General features: G+C 47.3%; 1 protein-coding gene across 1 annotated transcript in view; it reads left to right on the top strand.

Annotated features, from left to right (window-relative positions):
- The window catches only part of OTOP1 (otopetrin 1), a 32,506-nt gene that overhangs the window by 14,543 nt on the left and 3,831 nt on the right, over positions 1-14,132 (top strand). Inside the window, exons 3-5 of the mRNA XM_014864316.3 lie at positions 3,761-3,819; positions 6,906-7,036; positions 10,054-10,982. Coding sequence (XP_014719802.3) covers positions 3,761-3,819; positions 6,906-7,036; positions 10,054-10,982 — 1,119 coding nt within the window. The remainder of the gene's footprint in view (positions 1-3,760; positions 3,820-6,905; positions 7,037-10,053; positions 10,983-14,132) is intronic.

Here is a 14,132-nt window from a genome sequence, read left to right as displayed (position 1 = left end):
GATGTGTGTAAAGCACTTTTCAGTGAACACTTAGTCAGGGCTGATGGCTGCTTAGGAGCTTGGACTTTATCTTGAGGGCAATGGGGAGCCATTGAAGGCTTTAGACAGAGGAATAACCTGGAGAGATGTGAGTTTTCAAAATAATGCTGTTACTTGGTGGGTTGGAGATCTGGATCTTCTTAATTTAAGGCATTTTATCAGTCAGTCAACCAATTAATCAATCATTCTCTACTTTACTACGTGCCTTTGCTACATTAGGTGACTGGAGAGTGAAAACCATTATTTTTAAAAATATAGTATTTTTTTAAAAAAATTGTAAAATACACACAACATAAAATTTGCCCTCTTAGCCATTTTTGAGTGTGCAGGTCAGCAGTGCTGAGTGTATTCACATTGTTGTTCTACACATCTCCAGAACTCTCTCAGCTTGCAAAAATGAAATTCTCTTCCCATTAAACACTGGCTCCTGAATCCTCCGCCCCCAGCCCCTGGCAGCTGCCGTTCCGCTTTCCCTCTCTAGGAATTTGACTCCTTTGGGGGCCTCGGATAAGTGGAATCACACAGTGTTTGTCTTTTGTGACTGGCCTACTTCACTTGGCATAATGTCCTCAAGGTCCATCCACGTTGCAGCCTGTGACAGGATTTCCTTCCTTCCTAAGGCTGAGCAATGTTCCATCATATGGAGAGGTCACATTTTGTTCATCCATCGATGGACACGTGCGTTGCTTCTACCTTTTGACTATTGTGAATAGTGCTGCCATGAACATGGGGACACAAATATCTTTTTGAGACCCTGCTTTCAATTTTTTTGGATATGTACCCAGAAATGGAATTACTAGGTTGTATGGTAATTTTAAAAAATTTATTTTTAAATTATAGTAGAACATTACTGAAAAAATTGGAAACAAGAATAAAAATACATCTAACTGTAAGCCCATTAATGGAAACATTTGTTATTGTTTTTATCTATTTCCTCCATTCCTTGTACTCAAGTGTACATTCCTGTCAAAGTTTTACACAGGAGGTGTGGAATTGTCTATTATGGGTTTTTCACTTTAAAAAAGTTATAAATGAGGGGCTGGGTCTGTGTCCTAGTGGTTGAGTTTGGCACGCTCCGCTTTGGTGGCCTGGGATTGTAGGTTCAGATCCCGGGCACAGACCCACACCACTTGTCAAGCTACACTGTGGCGGCAACCCACATATAAAATAGAGGAAGATCGGCACAGATGTTAGCTCAGGGCTAATCTTCTTCAGAAAAAAAAAATTATAAATGAAACAGTACATAAAATATTGACCACCTTAAATTAATTTTGTTTCCTTAAAACAGGTGATTTTATTTTATTTATTTTGGTGAGGAAGATTGTTGCTGAGCTAACATCTGTGCCAATCATCCTCTGCTTTATGTGAGATGCCACCATAGCGTGGCTTGATGACCAGTGTGTAGGTCTGTGCCCAGGATCTGAACACGCGAACCCTGGGCTGCAGAAGCAGAGTGGGCGAACTTAACCACTACACGACCAGGCCAGCCCCCAAACAGGTTATTTTAATCAAACTTTGCTCAATAACAGAGACGGCACTGCACATGTGCCAGACGGGAACCCATAGCCCTGGGATGACCCTGGAACCAAGAATCTTCCTTCAATAAGGAAAACCCAGCTTCAGGCAGCCCAAGCTGGCCATATATGGACTGATTCAAGACTAGCCAATCAGCTTACATGGGCCCAGCTGTAGCTTAGAAGCCCCTAACTCCTTAAGTTTTGCCCCAAACTCTGGATCCGAGAGACAGATTTGAGAGCCTTGCCCCCTGTCTCCTCGCTGCTCGACCTCGCAATAAAGCCTCTTCTCAAAAGCTGGTGCCATAGTATTGGCTTTGAGCCCTTACTTGGTAACATAACTTCTCTGTGTTGCCATGTAGTCTTTATAGAAGCACCAATTAAGTAGCTGTCTAACTTAGAATTCATTGGTGAATGCTAGATTACTTGACCGTTTCCCTATTGTTGGGCTGAATGTCATCTTTACCAGGAGTCACTGCTATCCGTTTTTTAAATTGTCAGGTATTTCAACAATCATACCCCGAAAGTGTTTTCCAGAGCAGGACAGTAAGTCTTAGGTAAAACAAGGTGGAAGAGATGGTCTGTATAAGTGTATTTTCCTTTGTGCTGTCTGGCTTTCTTTTTATGGCACTTAATTGCAAAATGAAGATGAAATGAGACAAATTTATGAAGTGCCCAGCATGGTTTGGCATACAGTAGATGCTAGTACAGGGGTCCCCTAATCCATGGTTTTGCTTTCCGTAGTTTCAGTTACCCGCCGACCACCATGGTCCAAAAATATTAAATGGAAAATTCCAAAAATAGACAACTCCTGAGTTTTAAATTGCACACCATTCTGAGTGATGAAATCTCACGCCGTCTCTCTCCACCTCATCCGAGGTGTGACTCGTCCTCTGTCCGTTGGATCCACGCTGTAGACGCCACCCGCCTCTCGGTCACTAAGCAGCCGTGTCAGTTATGAGACCGGCTGTCGCAGTATCGCAGTGCTTGTGTTCAAGTCACCCTTATTTTACTTAATAATGGCCCCAACGTGCAAAAGTAGTGATGGTGGCGATTCGGCTATGCCAAAGAGAGCTGTGAAGTGCTTCCTTTAAGTGAAAAGGTGAAAGTTCTCAAGTTAATAAGAAAAAAAAGTCATATGCTGAGGCTGCTAAGATCTATGGTAACTTTTATTACAGGATATTGTTATAATCATTCTATTTTATTACTAGTTATAATTGTTCATCTCTTACTGTACCTAATTTATAAATTAACCTTTATCATAGATACATATGTATAGAAAAAACACAGTATACATAGGGGTCTGTGCATCTGCGGTTTCAGGCACCCACTGTGGGTCTTGGAACCATTCCCCGCAGACAAGGGGGGTGGACTAGTGTATGTGTTTGTGTCTAAAATTAGGCCCCAAATATTTTAGGAGCTCAAATGCTGCCTGGTACCTGGGAGGTGCTCCTTCAATGCCAGTGAATAAGTTGACAGTGGAGAATGTTCACTGAAAATGTCCCCACTCCAGGCACTCTTCTAAGTAGTTGACATGGATTATCTTATTTAATTGCTCATGACACCCTCCAAGGCAGGTTCCGTTGTCACCCCCACTTCACAGATGGGAACCACATGCAGACGGGCTCCTTGGCTTGCCCAAGGCCACGGCCGCCAGAATCCGCGCAGGTCCAGTACCAGCCTCCTGGCGTTCGGCGCTTGCCTCGCGTTACTTCTAGTGACTGCACGCCAGGGGCCGGGGCCACATGGGTAATAGAGTGAAATAAAAGACCAACCCAGATCAATTCTGTTCTTCATTTAAAGGACACAAAATTGGGTTTCTGGCCACTGGCGTAGTAACTGTTCAGCGGATATTTCTCGGATGAAGCCTAATGTGGATGATATAAATGGGTTAACGGGCTCGTGACAGGCAGGCTGCCACCCCCAAACCCTCTTCCACGGCAGACATCCTCAGTCGGTCATGGCACCATTTCCTCCTGAACCTGGGGCCTCACCCTCATTCTCCCCAAAGTGCTCTGGGGCACTGTCCCCACTGGGGAGCGGCACTGCCACCCAAGACGAGGATATCGACTCGCCAGTCTTAGGGTGGGAAGTCACTCCCTAACATTTTCCCAAACCTCTTCCTTAAGTCTCATAGCTTCTCAAGTGTGCAGATATGATGATCTCCCACTGATGCGTCTTGCTTTTCTTCCTTTCTTTCCGTCTAGGTATATTTTCTTTGGGGGCATGCAAAGGATGTCATCCAGTCTTTCAAAACACTGGAAAGGTAAAAACCGTGGGTAATTGAATTACATATTGAATTTGGTGTTCCTCTAGAACAAACAAAACTCATGGCCGCCGTCTTACTTGGGTTGTAAACATGAGACAACTCTCCTCCCCATCCTGACGGGCAGAGCCCTCATCGTGGCCCAGAAGCAAGACCTCCCACCTCTGGCCTCTTCCTGGGGACCGCCTTGGAAGTAGGAGGATGTGTGTTTGAATTTCCACTCTGCCATGTTAGACATTTCTCCTTTGCGATCCTCAGTTTTCCTCATCTGTAAAATGGAGATAATAGCATAGCCAATCTCTGAGGACGGAAGGAAGTGATCGATGTTGGGTCTATGACTACCTCCATCCACCTCTCTCTTGGGGTGATTGTGAGGATCAAGAGAAAGAATCTGTAGGATAATGGGGTGAATTACCTCAGTGCCACCTATTATTATTACGTAAGAAAGCCCTATATGCACACATGAACGCTGCTCTGGGCCAGGTACCCAGACATTTACCATGAGGATCTTTCATCCAGGGGACCTCTGAGGGACTGGGACATGGCCCTTCCTTGGCCTTGCTTGTTGAGTGACTGGAGACAAGTCACTCCCTGTCTCTGGGCCCTTTCCTAGACTGGACAGTGAGTGGCTTGAACCAGAGATGCCAATAGCTTGATTTAGCCTGTTTGGTTTGTAGGGAAAAGTGTGGAACATTTTTGAGTTACTTATCACCTTTAGGTTTTCGATTTAGACTTCTCTAGAAAATTTAGACTTCTTCAAACAAAATGGAAGATTTGGCAATGCAAAATGTGCATGTCACCAAAGGGCTAGAACTGAATCAGTGTTGTTCCCTCCAGATGGGAGCTGCCCCCTAAGTTTGCTCCAGTCCCCACCACTCCCTAATGCATGCTAGACCTGCTACATTCACTGACATTTTGTGCCAGGCCCTGAAGGCTTAGGAACTTACCACCCTTGGCCTTACTGTTTTTTTCTGGTCTTTTGAGCCAATACTCTACTATCCTACACTTTTAGTACATACAGGGACTTTTCTCCTGATCTGAGAATTCCTCTTGTTGGTTTGAGTCCTTTTCTTTTCCCAAGGGCGAGGTTTAGAGGAACAGCAGCTCCGAAAGCAGAGCTGGAAACATAACTTGAGCTCAGAAATGGCTCATGGAAGCCTCTGCTTTATTGTGGTCCGGGTTTATGGGATCCGAGTATGAGAAAGGAAGCTTGGCATGAGGAAATGGCGTCTGCCTTTAGTTTGTAGGATGGTTTCCAGGTCAAACCAGAGGGAGGCTGCTGGCTCGCAGGGAGCTTGCATGGCAGCACGGTCTGCAGCCGTGGGCGGCATTGGCATCGGCATCACCCCTCAGGTTCTGTGGGCCTGGCTGTGGACAGCGCCATCTGGACCAGGAAAGTGGAGAAGAAAGGAGAGCTGTGTGCATTATGAGTCAAAGAAAAGCCAGCCAGTCTGAGGCAAACAGCATTGTCTGCGTTTGTCAAAAGCTCTATACAAAGCCTTCCAGAGGCCTCGGGGAAGGCTGGCCACAACCGATAGCAACTGGGCCAGCACCAGGGGTGAGCAGATGGGCAAACACCTGCCTCCCACATGCCTAGGAGGCTGTTTCCTTCTCCAGTTGTGCCTGGACATTACACAGCTGCCCAAGGAAGCCAGGGCTCAAATGAAGGGAGATTTTGCAGGCCGTCGCTCATGGGAACCCTAGAGGGGTCAGCTGGGGCTAAAACTCCGAGGAGAGGCAAGGTCAGGGTTGAGGAGCCAGCTGCACCGTTTTTCCTGTGGACAGATTATGCGAGAGCGAGCTCTTGGTTAGGCAGCGAGGGGCTTGCTTCCTCCGGGCCTCTGCTCTCCAACTGAGGCATGACCAGCCACAGAGAGAGCTTGAAGGAGTGCCTCTCTCGAATCCCGGGATTGGTCACACCTGTGGCATGCAAGGCCCACTGTTAAGTACCCTGGAAGCTACCAAAGCTACAGTTTAAACCGGCAGGCATGGCGCAACTTCAGAGGTTTTGAAGCAGTCAGTGACCCCACTGGAGCCACATTTGCCCCACATCTCTCCTCTATTCCCCAGAATCCAGTGTCCACCTTCCGCTTCATCCCTTTTCTTCTTCCTTTGGAGGCAGTATGGCATGGAGGCAAGGGCAGGCCTCTGCCGTCAGACTGGAGCAGCCCTGCTGCTTACTAACTCTTCAAACCACAATGCGGCTATTTACTCTATTTGTGACGATGGTCTAATTCCTGAAGCTGTCTGAGCCTCCAGCAGCGCAACAAGGTTGTCACAGAACAGACTCTTCCTATATTTCCACTCTGCCGTCCTCAGTGGGTCAGGGTTTCAGCCCATGCAGGTTGCTTCATGGTTACAAGATAGCTGCCACAACTCTAGCCTTCGTATCTACATTCAAGGCTGGAAAAAAGGAGGGAGGCACAGTCAGTAGGCTTTTCTCATTCTTATCTCTTTCATCAAGAAAGCAAAAGCTTTTCAGTAGTGCGCAGTAGACTTCACCTCACATCCCACTGGCCAGAATGGCCATGCCTCGCTGCCAGGGAGGCCAGACAGCAAGTCTCTGGCTTGTTTTGGTGTCTTTAGAGGTAAGTGGCAAGGCAGAGGAGGCGGATGATGATCGTTGGGTTGGCCAACCAACAGAAAGGGTACACCCAACTCTCCAGATTTCCAGTGTAGCCCTTTCATCTTTCACTTATTGTTCTCTCCTCTTCCCTTCTGGAAGAAATGGTTTGGGGTATGGCGGGCTTGGTTGCCTGCTTTTAGTAAATTTCCATCCCTGTATCACTGCTTCCAAGACCCAGTTTCTTTGTGTCCCGTAGACAACGCATTGAGTACAGGCAGGTTCGAGGTTAAGGCAGAGTGCCAAGACTATGGTTTTGGAAGGTCCTGTGGTACTGCCCCTCCCAGCCAGACGGGGGCTCCACCCAGAGCCTGAGCTGCCACATGAAACTCGAATCGTGGCTAGGAAGGAGGGATGTGTGTGTTGTGTGTGTCTGTTGTGTGTGTGTGCAACATGTCTGTCTCACCCCGTGGGGCTTGGCGCTTCCCAGGGCTACTCAAGGACTGAGTCCTTGTGTTTTCAGGTTTGGGGTGATCCACTCGGTGTTCACCAACCTGCTTCTGTGGGCCAACAGTGTCCTGAATGAGTCCAAGCACCAGCTGAACGAGCACAAGGAGCGGCTCATCACTCTGGGCTTTGGCAACATCTCCATAGGTGAGTGGTAAGGGCTCCGGTGTTGGAGCATCTTGGAAACCTGCAGGGACCAGATCGCGCAGAGATGGAGGGACAGGTTCCAAAGAGCCGCAGGGTCCACCCAGCTCAGCATCAGCCAGACAATCCTCTGTTGTTGAAAATCCATCGAAACCTCCTCAGTCTCTCGTCCTGCTCCATGGCAGGGTGTGTGGAGCATAATTAAAGGTTTCTCCAGTGACTCAGGGACTTGTCGGCCCCTATCATTTTGATCACCATTTTTCAAGGTCCAGTTTGATATGGAAATGAAGGTCTTTGTTTATACCTATGGAAGATTGGTGGGTGTTTGTGTTTGTGTTTTTAATTAAGCCTTTATTACCAGTTCTTCCCACTGGAAGTATAGCTTTAAAAAATCCACGGAAGTCTGATGGTAGGTTGTGGTTAATAGGTTTTAGTTCATGGAAGTTTTTATTTAACTCTACTTGGCTTATGACTTTGGCCCATCTTTATTCCTCCTTGCTCCTATTTGAGAGCCTGTAGTGCTAATCTTTCTATTTTTGAATTCTATCTTCCAAAGTTTTTTTTTCATTTATGACCTATCGCTTCTATATTAGAACATTGGGGTTGAGAGGAAAGTACATTGTGCTGGGAACTGGATGTCTCAGGTTTAGGTCTTGTTCCCATCACGTACCAGCTGTGTGACCTTTGGAAGCCATTCAACCTCTCTGAGCCTCCCTTTTCTCATTTGTAAAGTAAGGGGACCTGAACCATGTACTCTGAAAGCGTCCCTCCAGCCTTAATGCACTGCACGTCTATACTCACTGTATGACCCCAGGCCGGTCACAGAGAGCAACTTTAAACCCGTTTCCTCACCAGTGGGTGGGGATGATGAAATCAGGGGCACGTGCTATTATTTCGTCACCACCCCCTGCTAACAGCCCCCTCTCGGCAAGATCCTTCTCTCTCTTTGGGCCTCATTTCCTCGGTATCAACAACAGTGACGGCAATGACAACAGTGACAAAAGCACAGCTTTGTTAAGCATTTGCTGAGTGCCTGGTGCAGTCCCAGCCACTGCATGCACCTCATTTACTCTTGTCCCAACAGTCTGAGGTGGACGACGTTGACCTCGGTATGCAGATGAAGCCATCCAGTCACAGAGAAGTGACAAGCCCCAGGTCACACAGCGAGGAAGTGATTGAGCCAGGATTTGATCTGGCTCCTGAGCCCTTTGTGAAAAGATGGGATTACATTATTTTATGAAAAAGGACTCCGTCAGCTCTAACCCTCTGTTAATCTGACCTGTCCTCTTGACCTCTCCCCGTCTTTTGCATGGTACTGGCTGGGTTCTAAGTGGTGAGGAAACTCCTTATGCTTTGAAAATTGCAGAGTATTTTGCAAAAGGGAGGGTGATTAATGCTACCATGAGGCTTTTCCACCTGCTTTCGTAAGTAGTACATGCGTATCCTAACTTAAAACCCTGCCATAGAGTAAAGAAAAAACCCACGATGATGCCTACCCAGAAACACCGTTAAATGCTGTTAGCATTTGCTGATTTCTTTGTAGTGTGCTGTTAATTTCTAGTTGAAATCGTGCTGTATATATTCAGTTTTTTCTTGACTACAACCCACAATGAAAAATAGATTTTACGTTGCAATCCGAATGCACACATACCTGTGTGTGTACACATATGTCATAAAATAGTCACCTTACTATGTCAGAGACACTCTCAAATTTCTGTTGTATTCGATGCCATTCCTTCTATTACATTACAATTCCATTCTGTTAAAAAAAAATACTGGTTGATACCCTATAAATTTATTTCACAACCAAATACTGGGTTGTGATATGCATTTAAAAAATAGTCGATATATAATTTGTTCTTACTTTTTTCCATTGTTATTGTAACATGATTATTTTCTTGTATCATTAAAACACAACTTAATTATAATTTTTAATGGTTGCTTACTATTCCATTGTGTGGATGTATCAAAATTCACTTAATTTCTAAATTGTTGCACATTGGGATTTCTCTCTCTCTCTCTCTTTCACACACGCACACAATTTTACCTAATGCTTTGATTACATTTTGACTTCCTTAAAATTGACTGAAATTATAGGTCAGACTATATCGATATCATCTTTTAGGCTTTTGTTACGTATTGCATTATTTATTAACAGCATTTTCCCTCCCTGTTATGAAACAGTTCTTTATACCATTGCTAAGGGTCTTCTGGAAGCTAATTCCAACTCGCGCTCCTGCCATCGCTTTGGAGGGTGCCCATGTCGTGTCATACTTGCCCACGTCTGATATTCTCAAGAGGACAATCTTTGCTAATAAGAAGGGGAATTTTCTGTCACAAAGTTATCGTTTAAAAAATAATTTAAAAATCACATATGGAACTCATATTCACAAAGAAAGCTTAGAAAATGCAGTGAAGCAAAATCTAGAAGAAAATAGCACATTGTGCACCATAAACTTACACAATGTTATATGTCAATTGTATCTCAGTAAAAGGAACATAAAAGGACATATAAAAATTTCATTTACTGAAAAGAAAGGAAGAATCACCTGCCCTTTTTCCATACAGAGATAACCATTGTTAACAGTTTAGTTTATGTCTTTCCAGATTTTCCTATATCTGTCTGTCTCTCTATCTATAGATCTGTTTATCACATATGTATCTATAATTTACAAGAAGAGAGTCATACTCTGTCCCTCTTGGCAGGCTGCTTTTGTTCAACAATATCTTGTGAACGTCTTTATATGTTGATAAGTAAATTTCTACAATGCCATTATACTGGCTGTATGATATTCCAGTGTGTGGATAAAATATGATTCATGTGGTTAGTACTCTTCGGGGATGGTCATGCTTGTCAATTTAACCATGATATTAAATATGATAATAAGCCATGAACTAAAGCTTTTGATTCAATGGGAAAGCCTGAGTATGAATCCACAGTGACAGTGTTTCTTTGTGCTTGTCCGCTTCCCCGCTGAACGTGCTAACCGCCCTCCCCTGGATCTGCCTCTCTCTCCCAGTTTTAGATGACCACACACCTCCGTGTAATTGCACACCCCCGGCTTTCTGCTCTGCCATCTCACAAGGGGTTTACTATCTCTACCCTTTCAACATAGAGTATCAGATCCTGGCTTCCACAATGCTCTACGTCCTGTGGAAAAACGTCGGACGCAAAGTAGACAGTCATCGGCATCGGAAGATTCAGTTCAGGTTTCACGGGGTCACGGTGGGCTTGGTCCTGGGCGTGGCCGTGCTGGCCGCCACCATCGGGGTCGTGGTGGCGTATCTGATTCAGATCGGGCGTTCCAAAACCAAGAGCGAGTCGGCACTCATCATGTTGTACCTGTACGCCACCACCTTGCTGATGCTCATGGGGGCTGCAGGGCTGGTTGGAATCTGGATTTACAGGATAGATGAGAAATCACTAGATGAGTCCAAAAATCCGGCCCGCAAACTGGACGTGGACCTCTTGGTGGGCACTGCCTTCGGCTCCTCGCTCATCTCCTGGGGCTCCATCTTGGCCATCTTCTGTGCCGAGTCCTGCCCCCCGTACACCTGGTACAACCTGCCCTACTCCGTCCTGGTGATCGTCGAGAAATACATCCAGAACCTCTTCATCATCGAGTCCACTCACCGGGAGCCCGAGAAGCTCTCCGAGGACATCAGGACCCTGCGGGTGGTCACAGTCTGCACCGGCAATGCCACATCCCTCACTTCTTTCTCCCTCAAGCATGGAGCCGTGGCTGGAGACGTGACTCCCCAGGGCAGCAAGATGCCACCTGCAGTCAACGGAAATACGTGTCTGAGAGAGGGCTGTGGCAAAGAGGAGGAGGAGAGGAGCCGGGAGGGGGCCCCGGGCCCAGCCTGCCACCCCCATTTCCTGCAGGGCAATGCCAAGAGACGAGTCTTGAGGAATATCACAGCCTTTTTGTTCCTCTGCAATATTTCGGTAATCTGCATCCAGTTATCTATTTATTTTAAAAAATTAATTAATCTATTTTCCTTGCCTTTTTCAAATAAGGGATGGAGGCAGCTTGTAGTCAAAATAATTTAAGTGTAAGGCTTAAAAATGAGGCTAGAACGTAGGCTTATAGTCTACAAAGCAGGTCCTTACTGAGTACCTGCTGTGTGCCAGGGGCTGGGTGGGAACTAAGGATTAAAGGGGAGAAAACTTACTCTCTTTCCTCAGAAAGGTCAAAGCCTAGTGGGGGAGGGAGACACGTTAAAAATAGAATATGATGAGTATGGCAAGGGTGGGACAGGCGTGTGTGCGAGGGGTAATAGGAGCATGGGTCCGGGGGGAGTTCAATGAGTAGGGGATGCTTGAGGTGAGGCTCAGTCTCAATTAGGAGTGCTTTTGGCTGCAAATAAATAGAAAGCTTGACCAGCAGCATCTTCAGTCTTAAGATAAGAATTCTGGAGGTTGGCTGCTCAGAGTTGGCCTGGCAGCTGAACCTTATCACTGAGGATCCAGGCAATGTTCATCTTTCTACCTGACAGTGCTCGGTGTGATCCTTGTTGCCACATGGTCATAAGATGGCTGCAGTAGTACCAGGCATCACATCTGGGTTCAAGACAGGAAAAAGGAGGGAAGGACTGGTGCCAGGCAATGTCTCTCATGTGGCCACCCCTCGCTGCGAGGGAGGCTGGGGAAGTGGATAGTTTGCTTTCCAGCCTCTATGATGGAAGGTAGCAAGAAAGAAGAAGATGTACAGTCAGTCAGTCACTAGCATCTTCTTTGGCCTCCAGGAATGGTTGGAAGTCAAAGCAATGGTGGTCAAAGCAAGGAAAAGCGTTTGGAGCAGAGGGCACACAATGTGCAAAGACACAGAGGCGAAAGACACCCTGGCTGATTTGGGGAGCATGAAGCAGTTGAGCATGAATTCCGTAGACGTTAAGCAGAGCAGCAGAGCGGGAAATGGGATGGAGGGTCCAGTTACATGGTCTGGCCGGAGCAGACTTCCTAAGCCTGCTGAGTCTGCTCTTTATGCTGAGGGCAATAGAGGACGCTCTTAGATGTGTGTTTTGGAATGACCCCTTAGCAGCTGTGTGCAGGAAGGAGGCCGGAACAGAAGCTCTGCAGGTGCCTAGATAGAAAATGATGGGAACTTGAGCCAGGGCAGTGGCGGTGCGGATGGAGAGAAGAAAAAGAAATGAAAAACATTGTGTGCTGTGGGATTTGTTCTAGAAACTTGTAGGGGGATGGCAGGGCTTGGTAAAAGGAGGGAGAAGCAGCCTTTGGCACCACATAGGCCTCTGCAATGACTGGCTGGCGGGATGGTGGGGACGCCCCGGTCTATGGAGCCTGCCGTCATCACAGCCAGCTCTCCACTGCCAGCCTCCTTATCATCAGGGCCACTCAGTTTCCCCAGCAGCTCATTGGCTTTGAGATTCCTCCCCATCAGTTCAGCTGGTGTACACCCAGGGGCTGCAGCATTGGACATAAGTTACGCTAGGGCCACAAAAGTGGAGGGTCCATCCCAGGCCAAAATGTGTCTGCTAATCAAATTGGATTCCCGCTTTGGGTCACTGGGGCCTCAGTCCCCCTTCAGGTTTGCAGACAGTTAGGAGGAGCTCTGAAGGAGAAGGGGCCCCAAAAGGGTTTGGTTCTAGGTGGGCCCTCTTCTTTCATCTAAGAGACATTTATGGAGCACTTGCTGTATGCCAGGAACTAAGTCAGGGCTGTGGGCACAGCAGGGAACAAAGCAGTTAAACAGGAAAACGAGAGAGAGGTGTTAGTGAGTACGGCGGGGCTGCATTTTATGTGAGAGGGGGTGTATCTGCTCAATTTCTTATAAAGTCAGGGTTGGTTCTAGAATTCCCCTAAAGCATATTGTTTTTGGACGTACCCCGAGGTGTGAGTGTATCTCTTTCTGGTAAGTTCAGGAAAGCCACATTCCCCTTGATGGTCCTTAGCTTGACCACCGGGTGAAGCACTTGGCTTGTGTTCTTGGACTGGCTCCAACAGGAATAGCACTGCTTGTGATACTAGAATCTGTGGGTTCCTCCCAGGGGGAGGATGCTCCTGTCTCCTCACCTCTGTTCTCCGCGCCTGATGGCCCAGGCCTGCCTCCGATCAGCCAGAGGATGGAAATCACTGAAGACGATGTCTTAAGATGCCGGGAGCCGACTCGAAGGGCAGCACTTTGAGACCCTGTGGATGATCCCATGCTGTGCCAGAGACACCTGGCAGAGGGCAGGCATGGTTCTTCTCCAGGCCCAGGAGCTGGCACAGAGGCTGCAGCTGGAGGTGCCGGTGTGCATATCCACATGAGGGAGTCAGCGGCTGGGGAGCGGGCAGTAAAGGGTGGTGGACGTGAGGATGGAGGAGTTCAGGGCACTGTGAGAACACTGGGGTCAGGGAGGGCCTCGCTCCTGGAGAGGGGGGCTGGTGGGGGTGGGGCAATCTGGGCAGAGCAACAGGCACGAGGAAGGCGTGGATGCAAACCAAGGCAGGGCTTGCTGGATGCGCTCTAGGAACTGGAAGGAAACCCCTGTATCTAGAACACGAGGAAGGGCCCAGAGGCTGAGGGGGCGCTGGGGCGAGTCACACGGCCTCGTAAGCCAGGACTTAATCCTAAATGCAACAGAAAACTGTCCACGGGTTTTACGCTGGGAGTGACAGGAGTTGATTCACGTTGTTTTCTTTTTAATTTAATTTTTAAGTGTGGTAAAAAACACATAACATACAATTTACCGTCTTAGCCATTTTTAAGTGTGCAATTCAGTAGTGTTAAGTAAGTCACACTAGTGTGCCAGCATCACCACCATCCATCTCTCAACCTTTTTTCACCTTGCAAAAGTGAAATTCTGTAGCCATTGAGCAACTCCCCATCCCGCCCAGCTCCTGGCAACATCATCCTGCTTTGTGTCTCTATGAGTTCGCCTACCCAAGTGCCTCATGTGGGAGGGACCACGCAGTGTGTGTCTCTCCGAGACTGGCTTATCTACTTAGCATAATTTCCTCCAGGTCCATCCATGCTGTAGTGTGTGGAGGGAGGGAGGTGTAGAGGATGACGCCCAGGTCCTGACGTGAGTTCCTGGGTTGATGGTGATGCTATTTACGGAGATCGGGGGCTCTGGAGGGGGAGCAGGCTTG

This window comes from Equus asinus, chromosome 3 (assembly GCF_041296235.1).
Source record: "Equus asinus isolate D_3611 breed Donkey chromosome 3, EquAss-T2T_v2, whole genome shotgun sequence".
In the NCBI taxonomy this organism is placed as follows: Eukaryota; Metazoa; Chordata; class Mammalia; order Perissodactyla; family Equidae; genus Equus; species Equus asinus.
The sequence above is the reverse complement of the archived record's forward strand: the minus strand, read 5'-3'. Positions and strand labels throughout refer to the sequence as shown.